The following is a 19,927-nucleotide window of genomic DNA, read 5'->3' on the forward strand; positions in this document are numbered from 1 at the left end:
TTTAATTAAATCCAATTGTGTATGTGATTGCTTTTTTTAATAGAGAAATTCGAGAGAATTTCTCGCGAGACGAAAAATTCAACAATTTTCACCGGATCATGTTTTTTCGTGCGGTCGGAGGGAGAATGTGGAATATAAACGCGATTCTCCAATTTTGTACATGAAAGTTATGTACTATCTTTCAATTCTTGCAATTTATCTCGACCTCCGGAGTTTGCCGCACGCTCGTATCGTAATACCGGATTACTCCACCGCTGCTGATCTAATTCCACCGAGAGAGAAGAAACCAGAGGGAGATGGAGATGGTCAGGATCAGTTGAAAGATAAACCAACAGTAGTACAATTCTTAGTTGATTGGAGAATTCCCTGGAGTCCATCCAGCGGCCATAACTCGCATAAAACACAAAATTCTCGAATTTTTATTTATCGGTGAAGTGATCGATCCCAACAGTTCCACCAACAATTCCATTTGCCTGGATTTAAAAACACTATTCAGCAATTAACGTCGAGGTTTAACGAATTAAAACCTCAACGAGTGTGGGGAGTGATAAAAAAAATATCTGTCCCCGGAAATTCATTAACTAGTCAAACCATCAACATGGATCTCTAATTTTTCTGTTTAAATTCCACTCTGGAGGACTTTTTTTTTGAGAATAAATATGAAAATTGAAAAGCTAACGACGAAAAATTTGTTGGGACCCCGACGGACGCTGGAGGACCGCTTGAATTTTTAACGAGTCTATTGGGACTCGTCGAAAATAGAGAAAAGGACCTCTGAGTGCTATTACATGGATATATGACCGCATGTCACTCCAGTATGACATGACCACTCGCTCCAAATTTAATTATTAAAATGAAACAACAACAATAAAATTGATTGAAAGTCAAAAGATCTCGGATGTGTAATCAACGGTTTCGGAAATATATAAGGAAAAGGGGGAAAATCGGGAGAATATATCATGAAAATTAAATATTAAAACGGAATATCGGTGGGTGTAATTCAGAGTGACTTGGAGACTCCCACGATCAGTCCAAACCCATGTAGTTTGAATATTCCCATGGAGATCGAATATTTTACAGATGAATTAAACTTCCGGATGAATAAATCCATCGATACATCTAATATGTGCTTGTGTACGGAGGGATGCTTTCTTGCTCGGACGCTTCTCTACCCTTGAGACCTTTTTCACCGTATCTTCATTCCCCTTCAGAGTGATATATATAATCGATACATCCTCACCCCAGGCACCTGTTTTTTTACGAAAATATTTCTACACGTTGTGCAAAAAATTGAAAAAAAAAATTGGAGTGAATGGTGGGGACAATAAATTCTCCATTGCCAGAAATATCTGGACAATTGCATAAAAAGTTTAATTCAAATAAAATATATGTGATTCATGTAATTCATGGTATGAGAACTGAAAGAGACTTTAGTCCGGAAATCTCACGGGCTGAGTAACTTTTGTCTAATGAAATTTGTTGGCATAATTAAAGTTTCCTTTAACCACTCCTGTAAACTATGGCCGTACCATATTATCATAACCGTTGAATTCTGTAGATTCGAGCTGAGAATTGAGACTTTCACCGGAGGCCATATCATAAATTCTCGTGCTAGATCTAGTTTTATGTACAAACGAATTTCCAATATTTTATGGGGTTCTAAAATACGAGGGAGCGATCCCCAATTACATTTTCCCCTGTCGCCATTCTTTCCGGTAAAATTCCGTGAATTTTCCACCCGCTGAGTAATGATTACCCAAAAATTAATGAATTTAATTTTCACCTGTGAATAATTTATTTCGGTGGATTATCCGCATCGCGTGATGAACTCATCGCTTCGAAGTACAAAGTATCAGCAAGTATAGGTGTACTTGAGAGTTAGGGATGGCGTTTATGTTGGAAAAGCCACTTTGAAAGGGATATGATTTCCCATCGAGCTAGTTGGCTCCAGTTACCCGAGGGTGAATGAATATCGATCCCTCCAATAATGAATTATCCCTTGAGGGTAAATTTTCAATTACGCCAGTTTTTTTTTCTTTTTCAAATTTCTTATCCGTTATTCTCATCTAATTGGCTATTCACCCTACGGATAACTGTTGGGGAAAATGAGGAATTAAAAATATAGCGATACCCTTAAGACACTCACTAGAGGAGTAATACCGGTATTAATTTTATCGTTTATCATTATGCAGATAACGATGTGTTTGATTAAGCCTTGATCGGTTATGTTGGTTTAGGCGATCAAAGGTCAATTTGTCACGTCATCGATCCCATGGCAGCTGATAGTTGGTCCATCGACTCTCTAAACAGGTGTACACCCTTCGGGAAGGATGAGTTCAGACTAGGAAAATTAACGACGCTCGTTATCACTGCGATAACAAGGTGCAATTAATGTGTAGATATTGATTATCCAACCGCAATTATTGTGACTGTCAAATTTGGTAGAGCAATTAGTTCTTTCGGTGGACCGATTTATTGATATTCCGAGGAGCTACTCAATTCAAAAGTAATTTCTAAATCTAATTGAAGTGATTTTACATCATTTTCGTCGTAATTCATTCGAAATCAATTGAGCAATTTTTCATTTTAAAAAATATATAATTCCCATCTTCATTTCAAGTTAATTTTAGTCACGCAGTCTCATAAAATCGTAACAAAAGGAATTTCTCGTTCACTTTGTGACGACGAACCCGACGAGGTGAGAGTAACAGCGATGACGAAGAGAAAACCAATTCAAGTCGTGTTACTTTTACTTGACATTTCGAGGCACTCAAAGGGCGCGTTTTTACATTTGATTTTCAGAAAAATATCTAAAAAGCATGTCAATGGCAGTTGACGTATTGACTCTCAAACGGTTTCGCCCGTCACGTTCATGACGATTTCCGACTGCAATTCCTTTTCACTGCAAGACTTCATTCGCTATTTTTACAATGTGTCATTGTACAGCGAATAATGCGTTATTTGAATTAGCTTAATCTTACGAGCCATGAATGGAATGTTCATAATACGTGTCTTTGAGGGTTAATCCAGCGCGGGTTTTCCTTTGTTACATGCACCACAGCGTCCGATTATATCCGGTTATATCCGGTTATATCCGGTTAATGGTAATGTGGTACTGCGGTAATTACCGAGGTACATGGGTAGACGAATTCGTGATTGATACATTTTTTGGTGAAAATTTCGAGGGATATCTCGAGATAGCGGAATCAAAACTAGAACATCTGGAACAGCTGTCTTCTCTCAATCTTCAATGCTTCGTGGGAAGGATTAATTGAATTCCCGAGGAACATGATGGACGCTGATTGCGCTTGGGTTACAGCATTAATTTGTTTTGGACTTGCCAGTTTGTAACTCCGATGCGGAAATTTAATCGAGTTCTTCACCTTCTCACAATTATTGCCACAGAAATTATCAACTAAATCCGTGTATGAAAGGCGAAAATTTTAGCTGCAGATGTGTATATTCAGTTTGTTATTACAAAAATATTTATCCTCTGTGCATCCAAATGTTAATCATGTCCGTTTTTATTGAGGATCACGTTCTGTGAATGTTGAAAAATTATTCATAATCACGTAAATTGAAGGTATGAATATTGCAAACGGTGACTGACTCGCCCGGGAATTTACATTATTACATAATACCTCGACTTCGAACTTCATGGAGATACAGGAAACGAGGGTGTATCTAACGGTTGTCGGCGTAAATTCTGGTTGAATCCCTTCGCAATTCCCAAATATTATTCCATCAAGACCCAACGTGGCATTCGTGTACACGAGAGATTCAGCAAAAATTACGCAATAATCCCAGTAATTTACATTGAAGAGTCGAAGGAATAGATAATTTATCGTGAATTTAACAGAACATTTTAAGACCAGGCCAAATTGGCTCCATGTGATTCAGAGTAGCTGTTCTACGACTGAGTTTTCGGTCGTGGCTTTGAAACATTCATCGTGATCAAAGTTTCCAACTCATCGGCTGAGACACTCGCAATCACGGTCATTACATCATTTACCCCCTTCGTACTTCGGAAAATGTATATGTACACGTGTACGTGCTGATCGATTTTTCCACGGACGAAGCGATACAACTCTCAGAATATATTTTCTCTTTATTTTCCACGGAAAAATATTACAGTCGAGATTTTTTTCACAGGGGTAGTCTAACGCAACATCCCTTAATAAAAATATCGCGGAATTTACCGTCAGATACTGATTTAAGAATGACTCGATCTCCAGAGTTGACGAATAATTTTATTCCGTCTTCTTCTGAGAATTGTCTCGTGAATACTTCTGATAACAAGCACGAGTTATCGTCACGGTTTTGTCTGTTAAATATAGACACTGACGACGCTGAGAATTCAGTTGATTTTCTGCTTTTCAACAAGTTGAATTTCATTGTTTCAACGTCAACGTTTTCTTCGAAGTTGTCAATTTTCCACACCAATTATGCCACGCAAATACTTGACACTTTTCTGTTTTCTTTTCCTCGTGAGTTTCACGGCGGCTAAACATTCTGGTGAGTTTATAAATAAATACACATTATGCGCAATTATTTAGAAATTTATTTCGAATTTCAGGGAGAAAATGTGTCGACGGTCGGTCCTATTTTGACGGCTGCAATCATGTATATTGCGCTAATGGACATATTATTAAGTCACTCAAAGAGTGTCGAGATATTCACGTTATAGAAGCACCAGAAGACTTTTGGGAACCTCAAGAAGACGCATAATTCGATCACTCCTCATGAATAGATATATTTGCAGTTGAATTGTTGTATTTTGCACTAGTATCACTCAGCTCAATTTTTTTTTCATTGTCCGCACTCACAATCCGCACGTCGAATAATCTACTGAACAATAGGTTGTGACACCGTATACTATATTACCAAATTAATTACCCCGCATTTCATGTGGAAGTAATTCAATTTCCGTGATATTTAATTAACTGAGCGTAACGCGATGTATTATAATTTATGTCAATTAAATTTCCGACAAACCGGAAAAGCCGCAAAAAACACCGAAAAATCGGATATCAGTTTTGTCAATTAATTTGATATATTGTGTACACCAATATTTTATTACTCACTGGCGTAAAAATTCTGCAAATCAATCAGTTGTTATTTTCATTTTTATGATAACAAAAAGTAGATAATAATAATATGTGCTTTATGACATTTTCCCCAGTTCTTGGTTCAGGAAAATCAACATTTCCCAAAGTATATTGAGGAAAATGTTAATGCAAATAATAATATTAAGGACTAATATCAATGTTAATGCATTATAATGACGCATCCTGTATAAACAAAATATGTAAATCATGATTTCAACATTATGCGTTATGGTATAATTGAATGCGATGCACATTCAGCTTTTATATGAGTCTTCATAATTACAAACCATAAAGAGAATTATTGCACTGACATTTTCATAACGAGTCAATGCGCAGGTGTGATTAAATGAGATGTGGAATTTTCTAGAATTCTCGATAGATTATGGAGATGTTTTTGTTGAAACGAATGACGCATTGTATCCCATGATATCCATTTATGCAAATTTTAATCGTTTCAAAAACATGCAATTCAAATAAGGATTAACAGCACATGTTTTTCCCCCATACATTCACTATTTTCCTCCATGTTATTTCCTGGTGGAGAGGATAGAGTGGAAAAGTCAACGGATCTTGATGATTTAAATAGTTGATGCAAAGATCGTTGATTTAATTTTCATCAGCGGATTGTGGGATAATCTGATAGAAGATATTCTTGGCAGTTTCAATAACGTCAAAGTCTTCGCGGAAGTTTAACTGTCGTTTGTCAACAGCAGAGTCATGTTCAAGTACTTGACACTGTTCTGTGCCATTTTGCTTGTCAGCTTGACGGCAGCCCAAGATGGTGAGTTTCATCCACGCGATTACAATTTTTCAATAAAAAAGTTTGTGATTATTCGGTGATTCAGAGAGAAAATGTGTCAATGGCAAGCAGTACTTTGACGGGTGTAATGATTGCTTTTGCGGTAATGGACATGTACTTTGTACGCTAAAGGCATGTTTTGATTCAACTGGACAAGCAGTTCCTGTTCAACAGCCATCAGAAGACTTCTGGGAACAATGAGAATTCACCATCAGCCATGTTTAATTAACCGACAATTAATTACATGTGAATATAGTTTTCGATAGCTCGTGACATTCAATTAATTCAGCGTAATGACATCCATCAAAATCTGTGTCAATTGAATCTGTAATAATGTAGTAAAGTGGAATAGTTCGTCAGTTAAATTAACAGAAAATATATTTTCTCCCCAGGATTTTTTTTTGTTTGTCAAATTGACACAATTCCACATATTACAGTTGAAAATACGATTAAGGAAAAAAACTGAATGAATGTCTTCAGAGATAGTGGTATTATTGAATAAAATTTAGAGCGGTCGCCGGGATTTTAAAGTGAAATGCTGGAATTATTTGGAAAAATTTCGAAGGATTTTTACAGCTGTAATAGAGAATAACTTTTATATCTGCGAATGATGTGTGATATGAGAAGACTATGGAAAAAATGGTGGGCGGAGAACACGAGGATTATTGGAAAGACAGGGGATACAAACACAAAGCCCTTTTTTTTCCCAAGGAATGGATCCCCGGGTTTCGGAGCCTCAGGAGTAAATTGCCTCCCATGTCCTTTCATCATTTGAGATAATACAGATATTTTTTATCTTGACACAAGGAGAATAAAGCGAGAGGAAACACAAATTGAGGGAATGAACCTGAAATTGTCGAGCCACCGCAAAGAATATTGCTTCACTTTTTATTCACGTGAACAAAACGAACGAAACAAAAAGGGAATATTAAATACTAGAGACTGAAAAGTAGTGAATCCTTGAAATTAATTGTAAAATTCAAATCACCGACTTAAATTGAAAAATCAGAACATGGAGATAGAGGAAATCCGAGAAAAGAGGAAAACGATTCTACCGCTGAGCAAAGAATTAAAATAGAACGAGAAAAAAGGCAATCCCATTGAGAAAGATGAAACGGGTTACGTTTATAAGCACTTTACCTCTTATTTTCAGCCTCGAATAAATATTACAATGGAATAGATTATCTCTTCTGAAACAAGACAATTATTTTGACTTGAATTTCCTCAAATTTCACCGCCCCACGGATTTATTGAATTTTCACGTGATTTATCTTTGAGACATTTTCCTTACACCCGATGTATGAGACCCTCAGCACTTTGTGGCTTACATAATTAATTCGATAAAGTACTGTACATGAAGTTCACAGGTACGTGACGGTAAATGGACATAACATGGACGATGGCAATTCCAATTTTCGGATAAATCTGGGTCAAAGTACAACTACTCTATCTCACATCAAAGAGTTGCTGGCGAATATGATGAGTAAAAAAGATTTTTTTTTAACACGAAATAATAAAAATCGAGAGAGCGGATTGGCAAGCTCCTTAGGAATTCATTTTTTATCTTGTGCGCATTAGAATATTCTCTATTCGACAGCACTATCCGCCAATTTATGACAAAAGTGCAGAGAGACTCGAGACCAAAGGAATATTCAACAGTTGCCTTTGATAATGGGTGCGTATCATTCCGACTAGCAGTCGGGGTTTTCTTCATTCCTCAGTGAGAGTAAATGAGAGGAATGAAACGACGGAAATACGAGGAATTCCTTCTTTTATGTACCATCACTCACTAGATGTGACGAACAATCTAATAATCAAATTCTCTCTCGTTGGAAAATCGCGATGAAAATTTCAAGTGGAAAAATTTGAAATATTCCACTATTTCTCATCGATCAATTATTTAATCTCTAGAATATTCTCGTAATTCTCATTTATTATTTTATAACAAAAATTCAGAGTTTTTTAAAGTATTCGACGCGCCTCGTACACGAATGTTTCCCAAATATTTTCATTGCACAGCAATTTCCCGAATATTCAAACCGATTGCTCTACATTCCATTTACGATTTGTAGATTAAAAAGTCGAGTTATCCCCGACGAAAAAGTCATCTCCAACTTGTCATCTATGGAAAATCAATTTTTTTATAAGAGAACCGGTAATTCCCCAGGTATTCCAAAGATGATAGATATACGATAATGTAGGTTCCCTAGAACTTTTCAAATAATAATTTTGATATTTGATCCTATCCCATTATATTATCCACATCCGTCAACCCTCGGTAACTCATAAAACCCATACGTGTGCTAGGTAAAATAGTATGTAAACCCGAGTGGATTTTGCCGTATTATCTTTACATATGCGCCAGTTAAATACATATGTCTCACCAACTCCCCTGTAATTATTCGGTGATGAGTTACCAGATAAACGTCGTTAAACCAGCGGTGAAAACCTCGAGAGTTCATCCGCCTATCACCAGTGATAATAACCTTCCAAAATTATTTTGCCGGAGATATTGACTGTACCACGATAATTAAGTGCTCATTGCGAAGAGAGAGGAAATGCTCGAGAAGTTGATCGGAGGAAACGGCAATTTATAAATAATTATAAAAGAGATTATTTTTTTTTTTCGAAACAACGACCCACTTACTGCCTCGACACTCGATATCCAATAACTCGAATTTTATTTTTATTCTATCTTAACGCCCGGAAATAATTCCACGGAGTTTTGGGAATTGAGTTGAATGGAGAATGAAGATGATAATTCAAGATGACGGAGGGAAAGGTCAGGGAATATCCATATGTATCAGGGCATATACAGCGAATGGGAACTGTGTACCCTGGGTTGACCCGGACAATCAAAACTCTATGGGCACTGGGGGTGACGTTTAGCGGTGTAGTTTACCACAATCTCCTAAAACAACGCATATTCAACTTGTTCAAGTACCAGCCGCACGTTGAATGATGGATCTTGACATTTTATGCCATGACGGAGGCAAAAATGAACGGCTTGATCGCATATTTCGATGGCAATTTTGAATTTTAGTAGGTTGAACTATTGTTCATTTCAGAAGTTCCTTGATTAAGAAAGTTTTGCAATTATGTTTTGGTCTTTCCACGGCCTTTTATAACGCGAGACTTAGGCATTCAGCGGAGAATAAAATATCAACTGACTGAATTGAATAAGTCTGCATAACTCTCGCGGTTGAGCTTCTTCGTAAAAAAAAATTTCTCATACTCTTATGACCCATTGTGTCTGATGAAAATCCAAGCATTGTCGTGGTCTTCTGAGAAAAAGAATAGCTTCTTCAGATGACGGTTTTATTGCTCTAGTTGAAGGTAAGGAAGTCACTGGGTAAAAATAACAGAAGCAGTCGGACGTCAAATACTTCGGGGCTGGATGAAAATGACATAAAACCCTCTGGGTAACTTTTTATTATGTGGTAAGGTAAGTGCACCCTTCGCCCTTTTATCTAGAAATTCGTTTTTCAATGTAAAAAAAACTCACCGTCATTTCAGCACTCGGATGATCGATAAATGTGAGCTCCGATTCCTCCTCAGCCAACAGTACACTCACAGTTTTCTCTCCTGACTCGTCATCTGAAACACAATTTGCTACTCAAAATACTAAATAAACTCTGTTTTAATATTCGACTATTCACCCAGTCTGAGTCCCAATCAGTTTCTTTGAGTGGAAAATATGAATTTTCACGCGTACATGAGGCGGATTGAGGCGAATGGAAAATTCAGAGGGTAAATAAGGGAAGTAAAACTCCAAGACGCATGCAGATGAAAGAAATCAGGGAGGCGAGGGTGTAGATCAACAAGTACTGAATGTTGTTTATAGATGTTAGGCTTTTAGAGATGGGGAGAATTTTCCTCGGGCAGGGGATGACGTGTACACCAATTACGGTGTTGACTATCTCCATGAAAACTCTTACTTCTCAGTCAACATTTTCTAGAATTTTGTGTTCTCTCGAATCTAGAACATCAGTTTTGTTTTTTTCGGGGGATGAGGTACACTGTTAGATATTTATTGATATCCCGATATTATTGAGCGTTTTTTCATCAAATTTTAATTACAAAATTTTCGCAGTAAATGGTAATGGATTTTTTAATAGACTGAGAAATGTCATGTATTTCTCTGCTGTTAAAAATTTCAAATACTTGTATTTGAAAGTTCAGCTGTTATTTTTTAATAGAGTATCGATGCATCGATATGTGATATCAATAGTGATGTTTATTAAATATTTATGGCGATTGCATGGGAATTATTTCCCGAAAACATGCCCTAGCAGTTAAAAATTCAGCAACTCGAATATTCCATTTTCTACACCACCTGCGTGCATCGATCCTAATTCGGCAATAAATCAAGCAACTCGGATTGGTGACGGATGAAAATTAAACTAGGTCACGCATATGAGATACGTACAACAGTTGATGGCAGCTCTTTCGGTTAATTGGATTTGATCGTTAGGTAAGATGAATTGGAAGAATAGGTAACACTGAATTTTTAACCAGTGAAAATTTGATATTTCAATTGCCAATTACCCAGTATTGATAATTGCCAATTAAATGAATTTTCTCATCGATGCAAATATATAATATCAAGTGCATTCTGTTTCCTACTCAGCGAATCCGGGTCGAAGCCACGGAAACAGTGATACTCCTCTCAGACAATTATTTTCTTCTCTACAATTTCATTTACCCAAGTTTTACGATGTACTCGAATATCATTCTCAACTAGATTAATAATGGACTCACCGATGGAGGTATCGTAGGCGTGCAGATACTCGGACGTCATGAATTGTGATACGAGTGAGCTTTTTCCCACAGACGGTGCACCTAGCATGAGTACGCGATAAGGAGTTGATCCCTGTGATGCGCTGCTTTCACGCGAACTCGCTAACGAACCAGCAGCTGAATTTCTCGCTGATCCCGGATAAGAGGCTGTTAAATGCTCGGTACTGAAACAAAACATTTTGTACACAACAGTTAACCACTGATCTTCCTCCACTCAACTGCCATATTTTATCACGTAACAATTTAATCATAGATAACGATAGAAATACGCTAAAAAATTGACTCCAATTGATTACTGGGAGGGGAAAATTGGGGGAGCAATTGAATCCTTCAATGCAAATACACGTGGTTGGGGGAACGGACTGAAATTATCCTGTTTGAAACACTCTAGAGCAAGGCAGACGGTTAATGATTGTGAAGAGGGGACTAAGGGGAATAGCTGACACATGCATTGCACATGATGTATACCATGACGGAATTCTGCTTCAACCTGATTGTACAATGCCTCTATAGGCACTGGGTAAACTCAAAGGACTCCAAATACACCTGATTTATCTGTATTTGCCACAGGGCAATAGCACCTGAATCCATTGTTCCCTCACTTTAAATCACGGATTTATTAATCGCTTAATTCTACTCATAGTGGACACAAAAAAAAATCGGAAATATTCGCCTGGAAAATTTACTCAATCAGCTCCACATTTTTTTTTCAGCAGCTGCGTCCATTTGTCGTACCAGTGCTATAATTTTTTTTTTTCAGTTTTATTTTTTCTCCGTTTTCCTTCTCATCTCTGATGATCTTTGGCTTTTTTTTTTCAACCAGCGGATGCCAGGAGACGAGGTACTTCCTGGCTCGGGGTAGACCGTAAAAACATATTTCCTGAAGTACTCGATGAGGGTCGATCAATACATAGAGATGCCATATTATGTACGGTGTACGTGGATTCACCTGGTTGTGTCAGCTCATCAGGTGGACATTTGCCATTAGCAGATGTACCCTTGGGTATAGGTTGGTCAAGCCACAAATTTGATGGTCACGGATCACACTCTAAGGTCTAACACGCGGGTCTACGTTTGCCTAAATTCGTCACACGTAAACTCACGAGTTCGATCTAGAGAATTGATCCCAATCTCTATCCATTTATTTTCTTCTAACACTGTTATTGCCTCCTCTTGTTGACATCAGATATATAAACACAGAAATAGGGAAGAGAAATAAATATCACTGTTTACCGTCGTTTTTATTGCCTTGAAAATCATCTGAGGGAACCCTCGGTGGTACCGTTTGATGTGCCTCGTAAAAAAAAAAAATAGAATGGCTATTATACAACCCCCAAGTGTGCTAACAAATAAAAGTGCAGTGTGAAAAAAAAAAACCTCTTATTGCATGACATTATTGAGAGCTCATAATTATAATGAAAAATAGCATTATCGATATTTGGTGGACTGAAGAAACTAGTCCCAAATTCAATATTTACAGTTTATGGATCCATTCCATCTACAGATATCAACGAAATTTCGATGTAAAAAAGGCAGACTGTTTTTAAAAGAAAAAAAAAAAACATTTAATCGAAAAATATTAAAAAAAGAGGAGATGAAAAATTACCTATAATGTTTAGCTTCGAGAGAATACCTGAAATTTTATAATTAACCATCAATTAATTAATTCAGTTATCAATTTGTTCAATGAATTTTCCACAATGACGGCCCTTTCTTCTTGAAAGAAAATTATCAAGTCATTAATATTATGTCACAATTGATAACGCCCTCCAATGTCAATTCAAAATGGGAAATGGATTTAATCAAATTGTGTAACATTCAATGGCATAAATGAACGTGCAATTATACGAACAGAATGCCTTCATGCATGATGGCATATGTAAGATGCATCATAGGGTGTTAGGTTGTCGCTTATAATAGATGAGGCTTTTCCCTAAAGTCTCTCCACTCTAACGTCGTATGCATGCAGCAACCTCACAGCTTGCAAGTATAGGCTGTGCTGCTAACCTAACGCAATATTTCCATCACTGTAATTGATTCAGTGTTGCACTTTGTGTTCGCTTTTCAATATCACCGCTCCGAACTTCATAAAGCCCCAGTCCCATATTCCCTCCCATTTTTTTTTCCCTTTTTTTCTTTTTGTTTTTCTATCAAAAGAACCACTTTTTCATCCCGATAGCTGAAGATCACGTTTACCAACTCTTTTAGTTGGATTATGAAACAGGTAATGGGGATTATTTTTGGAAAAGTCAATAACCAGTCACCCGGAAGTTTTATCAGAAGAAAGTACCGCAGGAGTGTACCTTCTCCTTGAAAAACTTGTCACTTGTGTTATTTCGTATTTCATGACTTCCGTGAATATGGATTCCATCGATATACGGAATGGGGGTAAAAATTCCGATTGAATTTCTCTGTTCTAAACTCGTTCAATCCCTTACCGCTTCGGTACTTCTAGCTCTTTCGAGTCAAGGAGAAAAAGGGATACGAGAGTTTAGTGGATAATTTATCGTACAAGTACGGAACAAGAGATAAAAAAAAATAGGGGATTGTCACGGTTTTTTTTTCTCCGGTTGAGACTGATGGCAGAAAGCCATTTTCTGGATAATTTTTTCCCGTTCCCCATTCCTTCGCGCCGTTAACGTCACGATGTTTGACTGATCGATTTGTCAATTGACAGTTGTTTAAACGACGATGATTGAAAAAAATGACATAAGCAAGAATGATATCCATTGAGCCATTAGATTTCAAGAAATCCCCAACCCTGGGATAACAAACTCGATGGCTTTACGACCCGGGGGGTGAGTCCCTTCGAGACCTGGGGGATGAAAATACCCGATAGTGTACGAAAATTCCACCTAGCTCATATATCCTTCGGGGTGAAATGTTACAAAGGCATTTGAGCGTGTCAGTGATGGCTAAAATGGCGTACAGCAAGAAAAATAGTGAGGGCAAGTGGGTGGGCTCTTGAGGGTGACATCTGTGCTCACCTGGAGTTGCTCGAGGCAACGCTGTTGTTGGAACGGGATCGTCGGCTTTTAAGGGAATCACCACGGTTGACGACACCCTTTCCCGTTATGCTGAAGTGCCTCAGTCTGTAGTATTCCTCTTCAACTCCGGTATTCGGCATGCTGGCAACACGAGATCGTTGCTGTGGAAGACACAAGTAATTTGGACGTCCCGATGACCGACTCCCCGGTGTCTTCACCGATTGCGATCTGCTGTGATGGGGACTACCGTATCTGGAACAAAATATCGATGGATAGATATTAGACGAGAGTAATCTTACCCTCTCACAATTTTTAATATTCTTTCGCTTGACATTCAAGATTTCCAAAAATTTCTAAAATAAAAAAAATCGAGATGTGTTATTATAAGATTGCCGTTTATAAGAGAAATGGATTGTTTTTAAATTGTTAATAAAAAAAAATATTGTTTCATACGCGTTTCGACGGTTGTAGTACCTCAAGAAATCTGTCGTCAAATAATGAAAGACAGTCTTTCTGTCGATCAGGGTTGTCTATCAGTGCTTGATTGTGTTCGCTGGTTCTGGAGCGAAAAAGACGGGGAAAAAAGTTGGAAGATGAGAAAAGTTTGAGAATTCCCTGTCTCACAGGATATTCACATTGTCATATCAAGAATTTCCCAACAGCCTCCTTCATTCAGTCAGTTCAACGAACACAAAAAGGGTGGTGGTATCGAGGGTGTCCTCTTCGATATTGAATAATACTCCTCTCTTGTTCATTCTCCGGTCTTCCCCTTGTGTGTAACAATGTTACTGGGTGGACGTTTTCGTGTCTCAGAGAACTCAGTAATTCGGTTTTATGTCCGGCGGACAATTCAGCCCTTGTTCCCACATGGGATAAATATTTTAATGATCCAATTTTCATCCTGATACTCCTCAAGCCCCCAAGGTGATAATAGAATCAAAATTTCGCGACGTCGTCCTCAACTGGTGGTAATTTCCTATTTTTTAAATAATTGGTTTATGGGATTTTATTTTTCCGAATGGATTTTCTGAAATTCAGTTCCATTGATATTGCTCATAATATTTTTCTTTGATCATCGAGAAGATAAAAAATGGCAATTTGAATAAGGCCCAATACAAAGCCTGCATATGGAAGCAAAAAGAATTTATTTTCATTTCCTGGTGAAATTACAAGGTACAGTCTCTTTTTCTCGTCTCCTTCTTACTCTCACACTAGAAATAATAGATTATCCCCAGACACAGATGGGCCCTTCCATTGATTTTATCCTTGCAGACAGAATAATCTTGAAATACCGAGCAATTATCGAGAGTTAACAATGGCATAAAATCAGACTCGATAATACATAAGTCTTTACCAGACTAAATTGAGCGGATGTAATACTCATCCCACTGTACATCCGGAGTACCTGACAAGGGAAATGTTAGGAATATAAGTCAAGAGAAAGTACTATTCTCATTGCAGTACCAACTGGGCGCTCTGACATCTATCTCTTCAATTTGCCATTTATTTCCTCCCGGTCCTCGATATATTTCACTGCTCGACTCAATCACTCGAATCATCCCATCACCTCTTATCCTTTTCTTTTTTTTTCTCCTCACAAATCTTTCTTACTTCTTTCCTCGCTGTTCCTTTTTTTTTCGGCCACAAAACTTTTTTTCCGGCGTCATTTAGCTGTTATACCGTCCCGTGAGCACAAGTTGGATGGGAAATTTATTCGGTTTTATACCTTTTCACTCTACTGAGGGATAAAATAAATGAATACGAACGTGACCGAACGCAAAGGCAGGTCTCATGTTTTTTCACTAACCGGCTTTTGCGCTCATGGGAATGACGCGAAAAAAAGCACTTTGACACTCCAGCTTTGGCCAAATGAGACATTCAGGGAAAGAGAATTGAAATTATTCAGTGTAATGATCATTGGAGAAGTGAGAAAGTCGAAGCTTCTCCTGAAATGTTCAGTGGTTCAGAGTCAATAGACATTAGACTCAAATCCTTGACTCTACCCGCAATTGGTACCCAATAAATTTCCACCAATCGAGGTCAATTCTATCCCACGGATGCTTTTAAAACTGACATGCGCTATTTTTCATCTGTCTGGGTAGGAGTTCAACAGTTTGAAACACCGTGTCATTATGGAAATTCGTGCACACCGTGAATAGCACGTTTGCGCTAATTTCGAATTGCAAAGATAAGCATCTTGGTGGGTAGATTGGAATGGGGTTGAAACGATAAATTCTGGCTAAAAGGAAATTACTCAAACTGTGCTGTCGCACGCAAGACGGGGGGTATATGTTGTGTTATAAATGTCCAAGTGAGGAGTTACGATGGGGGAAGAGAGGAAATTAAGGGAGACCACCAGTGAAATCCTCGCATTTTCATTTTCATTTTTTTGAAATGGCATTTGGATGTTGGCAGGAGATAAAATAAGGGAGTTAATGAAAATCGACTGACCTCATTTCAATGTCATGAATCTCTTGGAAAGTAAGTGTACCAGCAACGTCGAATACTTGTCGCATGTTCTCTTCTCTTCTTCTAGCATCAATGTCCGGTCTCAGCAATATTGTCGCTGCTGGTGCATCCAATGATAGAGAAGGCTGTTGTACCACAATTGTAGCCTGCGCTGTTCTTTTTGTTCCGGTGGCATTTCCACCTTTCAATTCAAATTCACAAATAAAAATTCAGTGAATTACTGCATTGTATTTACACTGGTATTTATTTCACATTACATTCTCACTATGGGTTACCATTCGTTTAATGTATTTTTGAAACATCACTCTGTCATTCCATAGCGATAAAATTGTCTTCAGTGAATTTATGTGCGCGTGTAAAGACCGAGTTCAAGGCAGTTTTGAACTTATCTAAGAGTTTCACAAGTTTGAGGAGATTCAAAGTACTTTTTAGCTTGTGAAATATCATTTAAAATTATTCACAGAGCACGTAACCCAGTGACTCAAGAAAATGGGATATTTATGAATTTAGGATTTTAAAGAAATTACAAATATTAACGTGAAAATTTGAGAATTTCAGAGCTGTTTAAGTCATTGGGGTGAATCGATTATTCCTTGAAGAGTGAAAAAACTCTTATCTTCAAATCTCCACAAGATGATTGATATTAATTTTTTAAAGCGCATTCCTATTGCAATTGAGATGCGAAGATACATAGCCAGGTGAAAGACAGTGATAGAGTTTGATTGAGCGTCGACGAGGCCATGAATTGTATTTCTGATGAAATTCACGAGTAATCATCGGAAGTCAATAGTGGAAATTCCGTGGTTTATAGTGTGGCGTAATCGGAAACTGAATAGGCCTGTACATACGAGCAATGCAAGGGCCTGGTTCCAACGCTTAACTGAATTCTAACCGTTGGAAACCCCTGGGCAAGCGATTAAATAATCAATTACACTTTGACTGGAGTCGCGGTAGATGAGACCTTCAATAGAGTATCAACCGGTGAATTGCATTTGTTATGCGTGCACTATCAAGCACACCCTCGTTGTTTGAAACACCATAAATGTCGTCATGAGACTCGAGCTCGTCTGTGCCCTTTTACCCTACGCAAACGTGGTTTTACTCCGATGGCACGTATGGATACGTGGAAAATCGATTTAACTCGATGCCTCCATATACAACCCCATCGATTATTGAACCACCAGCACGTTTCACCGTCTCCACCAATATATATCATCGGCTAAAATTACTATCCCACGTATCAAATTATTTTGACGATTTTACGGTTAAATACGTCGTATCAAGCCAATGCATATGTCTCCCATTCTCACGTCAGCAGCATCAAAATTTGTTTCAATTACAAATTTCAATAATTCAAGTAAATACATTCGTCATTTGCTACCTGCAATCATCTGCTTGACCATTTATTTGCACATTAATTTGCTAGTCAATTCGCCATGTCAACTTGATCGAAATCGTTGAAGTATTGCGAAACAGAGAATTCGTCCGGATTTCAATTATTCACGAGGGCTTCAAGTTCGTCGATTTAATCCAACATCAGCTTTTACTCGAAATGTTTCGTTTCCACCAATTTTTGTTCACTCAACGGTTTTAATTAATTCCTACCATTTTTCGTGTCGAACTCTATCGCGCTTTTTTTTTTCTCGTGTTTTTATATTAATGGGGCGTGCAGTGCTCGGGGCGCCGTTTATTTATTCAAAAGTGGTGTTGAATTTTTTTTTTCCCTCGAGGAACAATTGTTCAATTCATAGGGAAATACCTCGTTGACGCTCTGAGGTGTCTTGACGAGTGAACGAGTCGTGAATATTGTAAAGCTCTGGTGAAAAATAGCTCATGAGAAATAAAAAAAAAATTGGCAGCTATAGATGAGACTCAGGAGTAGTGGCATAAAATATTACTTGAAATTTTCAATTCATGTACTCTCGGATCTTCATCAGTTTCACATATTTATGATTGAGAATTTACTCCATTCATCGCTATTTTATCAGGTACTCTGCTCTGGCATAGGGAAAATCTCAGAGAGTATTTCATCTCGGAATTTTTAATAAAAGACCGAGTTATCCCGACAGAGTGATACCAAGTCTCATGAATCTCACGAAATGCACTTGCGAGAGGACAAAATGAGATAAATAGACGTGTGATGAGACGATATAAGAAGATAAAAGTATTTCGTCGCGTTTTTCCAATTCTGCAGAATTACCTCGGAATAAAAAAAATATCTCTCGTAAAAGAGCGTTTTAATATTCACAAAACTCCAGAGAGAATTTATTTGGCCGAGTTAATAAATAATTCATCTTCTTATGCCTCTCGAATTTAAAATGAAATGAGAGAAATCAAAGCTAACAAGCGCCACGTGTTTTGTACTCTCATCGAGTTCGTACACCCCAAGAAAGAGCCCAGAAAGACGTTTCCCTTTTATCTCAACTAACCAGCGAAATAGTCTATAAAAGAGTGTTTCCAAAAATCATGTGAATGATTCAATGTGAAAAAAAAATGTACTGAAAGGATTGCGAAAAAAAGTCCATTCATGTTCTCGCATTTAAGAGTTCTTTCCTGGGGCACCCGGACTGTACCTATTGCGCAAAACGGGAAAAAGAGCCTGACCCATGAATGAATGGTTGAAACGAGGGGATGAGCTTCTGAAAGAAAGAACAATCAATTCATATTTTTCGCCTGCATTTTCCATCACTTTTTAAACAGTCCTCTATCACCGTGCACTCGCAATATCTCAAACAACGACAAACGAAAATAATCATTCCCATATTGTTCACCACGGTATACCATGAAAAACTTGCGCAACGAATTTACATCTTCGATCGTTTTATTTCATTCACTCGTCATCGGATATTTCTAGTACCGACTCTGCACTTCATTTACGATGAAAAATCAAAACTGAAAGACTCTAATAAAATCGCAATCAAGCTTAATATCGCGTGCACTGGTCTGCTGAGTATCTAATTCATCGAGATATGAAACAAAATTAATCAACAATTTGACTGCATTCAAAACGAACCCGGTAATTACCTGGTGGTCTTCCTCGGCCTCTGGTACTCCCCGATGTCTGGGTGTTGCAGGTTGGTTGGGTACCGCAGAGTGATATATCCAGAGGATTTGTGGTGACATTTATACTCGGCTTGGCCGATCCCTTAGCTTGTTTCACCTTCTCTCTACCATCACCGATTATTTGTGCATCATTTTTTCTACTCAAGCCTGAATTTGCGTTTATGTGATTTATTACAGCGGGTTCCTCTTGTAACATACTCTCCTTGGCAGCTACCAGGGCCAACATCGAGTTCAAGTGATGGGGATCTGGCTGACCTGCGTCCACAGATCCCCGAACTGGAGTACTGGAATTATTACCAAATGTCCAAACTATCAATTGGCAATATGGCAATATGGCAATAAGGCAATATGGGCGTGCGAATAAACGAATTCTCACAGGCATATTCGATATCAATTATTGATCTACCCTATCCCCCTCGAACTCTCTCCACAAGTGCCGTAAACAATGTGCACTTTCCATAAACTTGATGTGAAAGCAATGGCACAGTACGTCGCTCGTTGAGACGCAATAACAGTGTTGTTTTAATAGGTTTGAACAGCGGGGTAATTGCTTCGGTGCTGTGATTTTATTGGTGTTTTCCACGCGACCCTCATTACTCGGGAAAATTGTCAATACACTGGCAAAATTGTGCATAACTCAATGCAGATTGTATATTTGATACTTTGTGGAGAATTTGTACATGGAAAATAAAAATAGTGAC

At 37.9% G+C, this 19,927-nt stretch overlaps 3 protein-coding genes across 3 annotated transcripts in view; 2 read left to right on the forward strand and 1 right to left on the reverse strand.

The window, feature by feature from the left end:
• LOC105274073 (uncharacterized) overlaps positions 1-19,927 on the reverse strand; it is a 30,856-nt gene that overhangs the window by 5,522 nt on the left and 5,407 nt on the right. The window contains exons 4-9 of the mRNA XM_011316897.1: positions 19,188-19,510; positions 18,737-18,802; positions 16,146-16,344; positions 13,695-13,946; positions 10,669-10,871; positions 9,413-9,504 (exon numbers count right to left, since the gene is read on the reverse strand). Coding sequence (XP_011315199.1) covers positions 9,413-9,504; positions 10,669-10,871; positions 13,695-13,946; positions 16,146-16,344; positions 18,737-18,802; positions 19,188-19,510 — 1,135 coding nt within the window. The remainder of the gene's footprint in view (positions 1-9,412; positions 9,505-10,668; positions 10,872-13,694; positions 13,947-16,145; positions 16,345-18,736; positions 18,803-19,187; positions 19,511-19,927) is intronic.
• Positions 4,353-4,915, forward strand: LOC105274072 (uncharacterized). Its single transcript, XM_011316896.1, has 2 exons — positions 4,353-4,515; positions 4,577-4,915. The coding sequence occupies exons 1-2, from the start codon at positions 4,446-4,448 to the stop codon at positions 4,726-4,728; spliced, it is 222 nt and encodes a 73-aa protein (XP_011315198.1). The 5' UTR covers positions 4,353-4,445; the 3' UTR covers positions 4,729-4,915.
• Positions 5,654-6,443, forward strand: LOC105274071 (serine protease inhibitor 3-like). Its single transcript, XM_011316895.1, has 2 exons — positions 5,654-5,889; positions 5,954-6,443. Exons 1-2 carry the CDS (start codon positions 5,826-5,828, stop codon positions 6,106-6,108), a joined length of 219 nt encoding a protein of 72 aa, XP_011315197.1. The 5' UTR covers positions 5,654-5,825; the 3' UTR covers positions 6,109-6,443.

Source organism: Fopius arisanus, unplaced genomic scaffold, assembly GCF_000806365.1.
Source record: "Fopius arisanus strain USDA-PBARC FA_bdor unplaced genomic scaffold, ASM80636v1 scaffold00009, whole genome shotgun sequence".
Lineage (NCBI taxonomy): Eukaryota > Metazoa > Arthropoda > Insecta > Hymenoptera > Braconidae > Fopius > Fopius arisanus.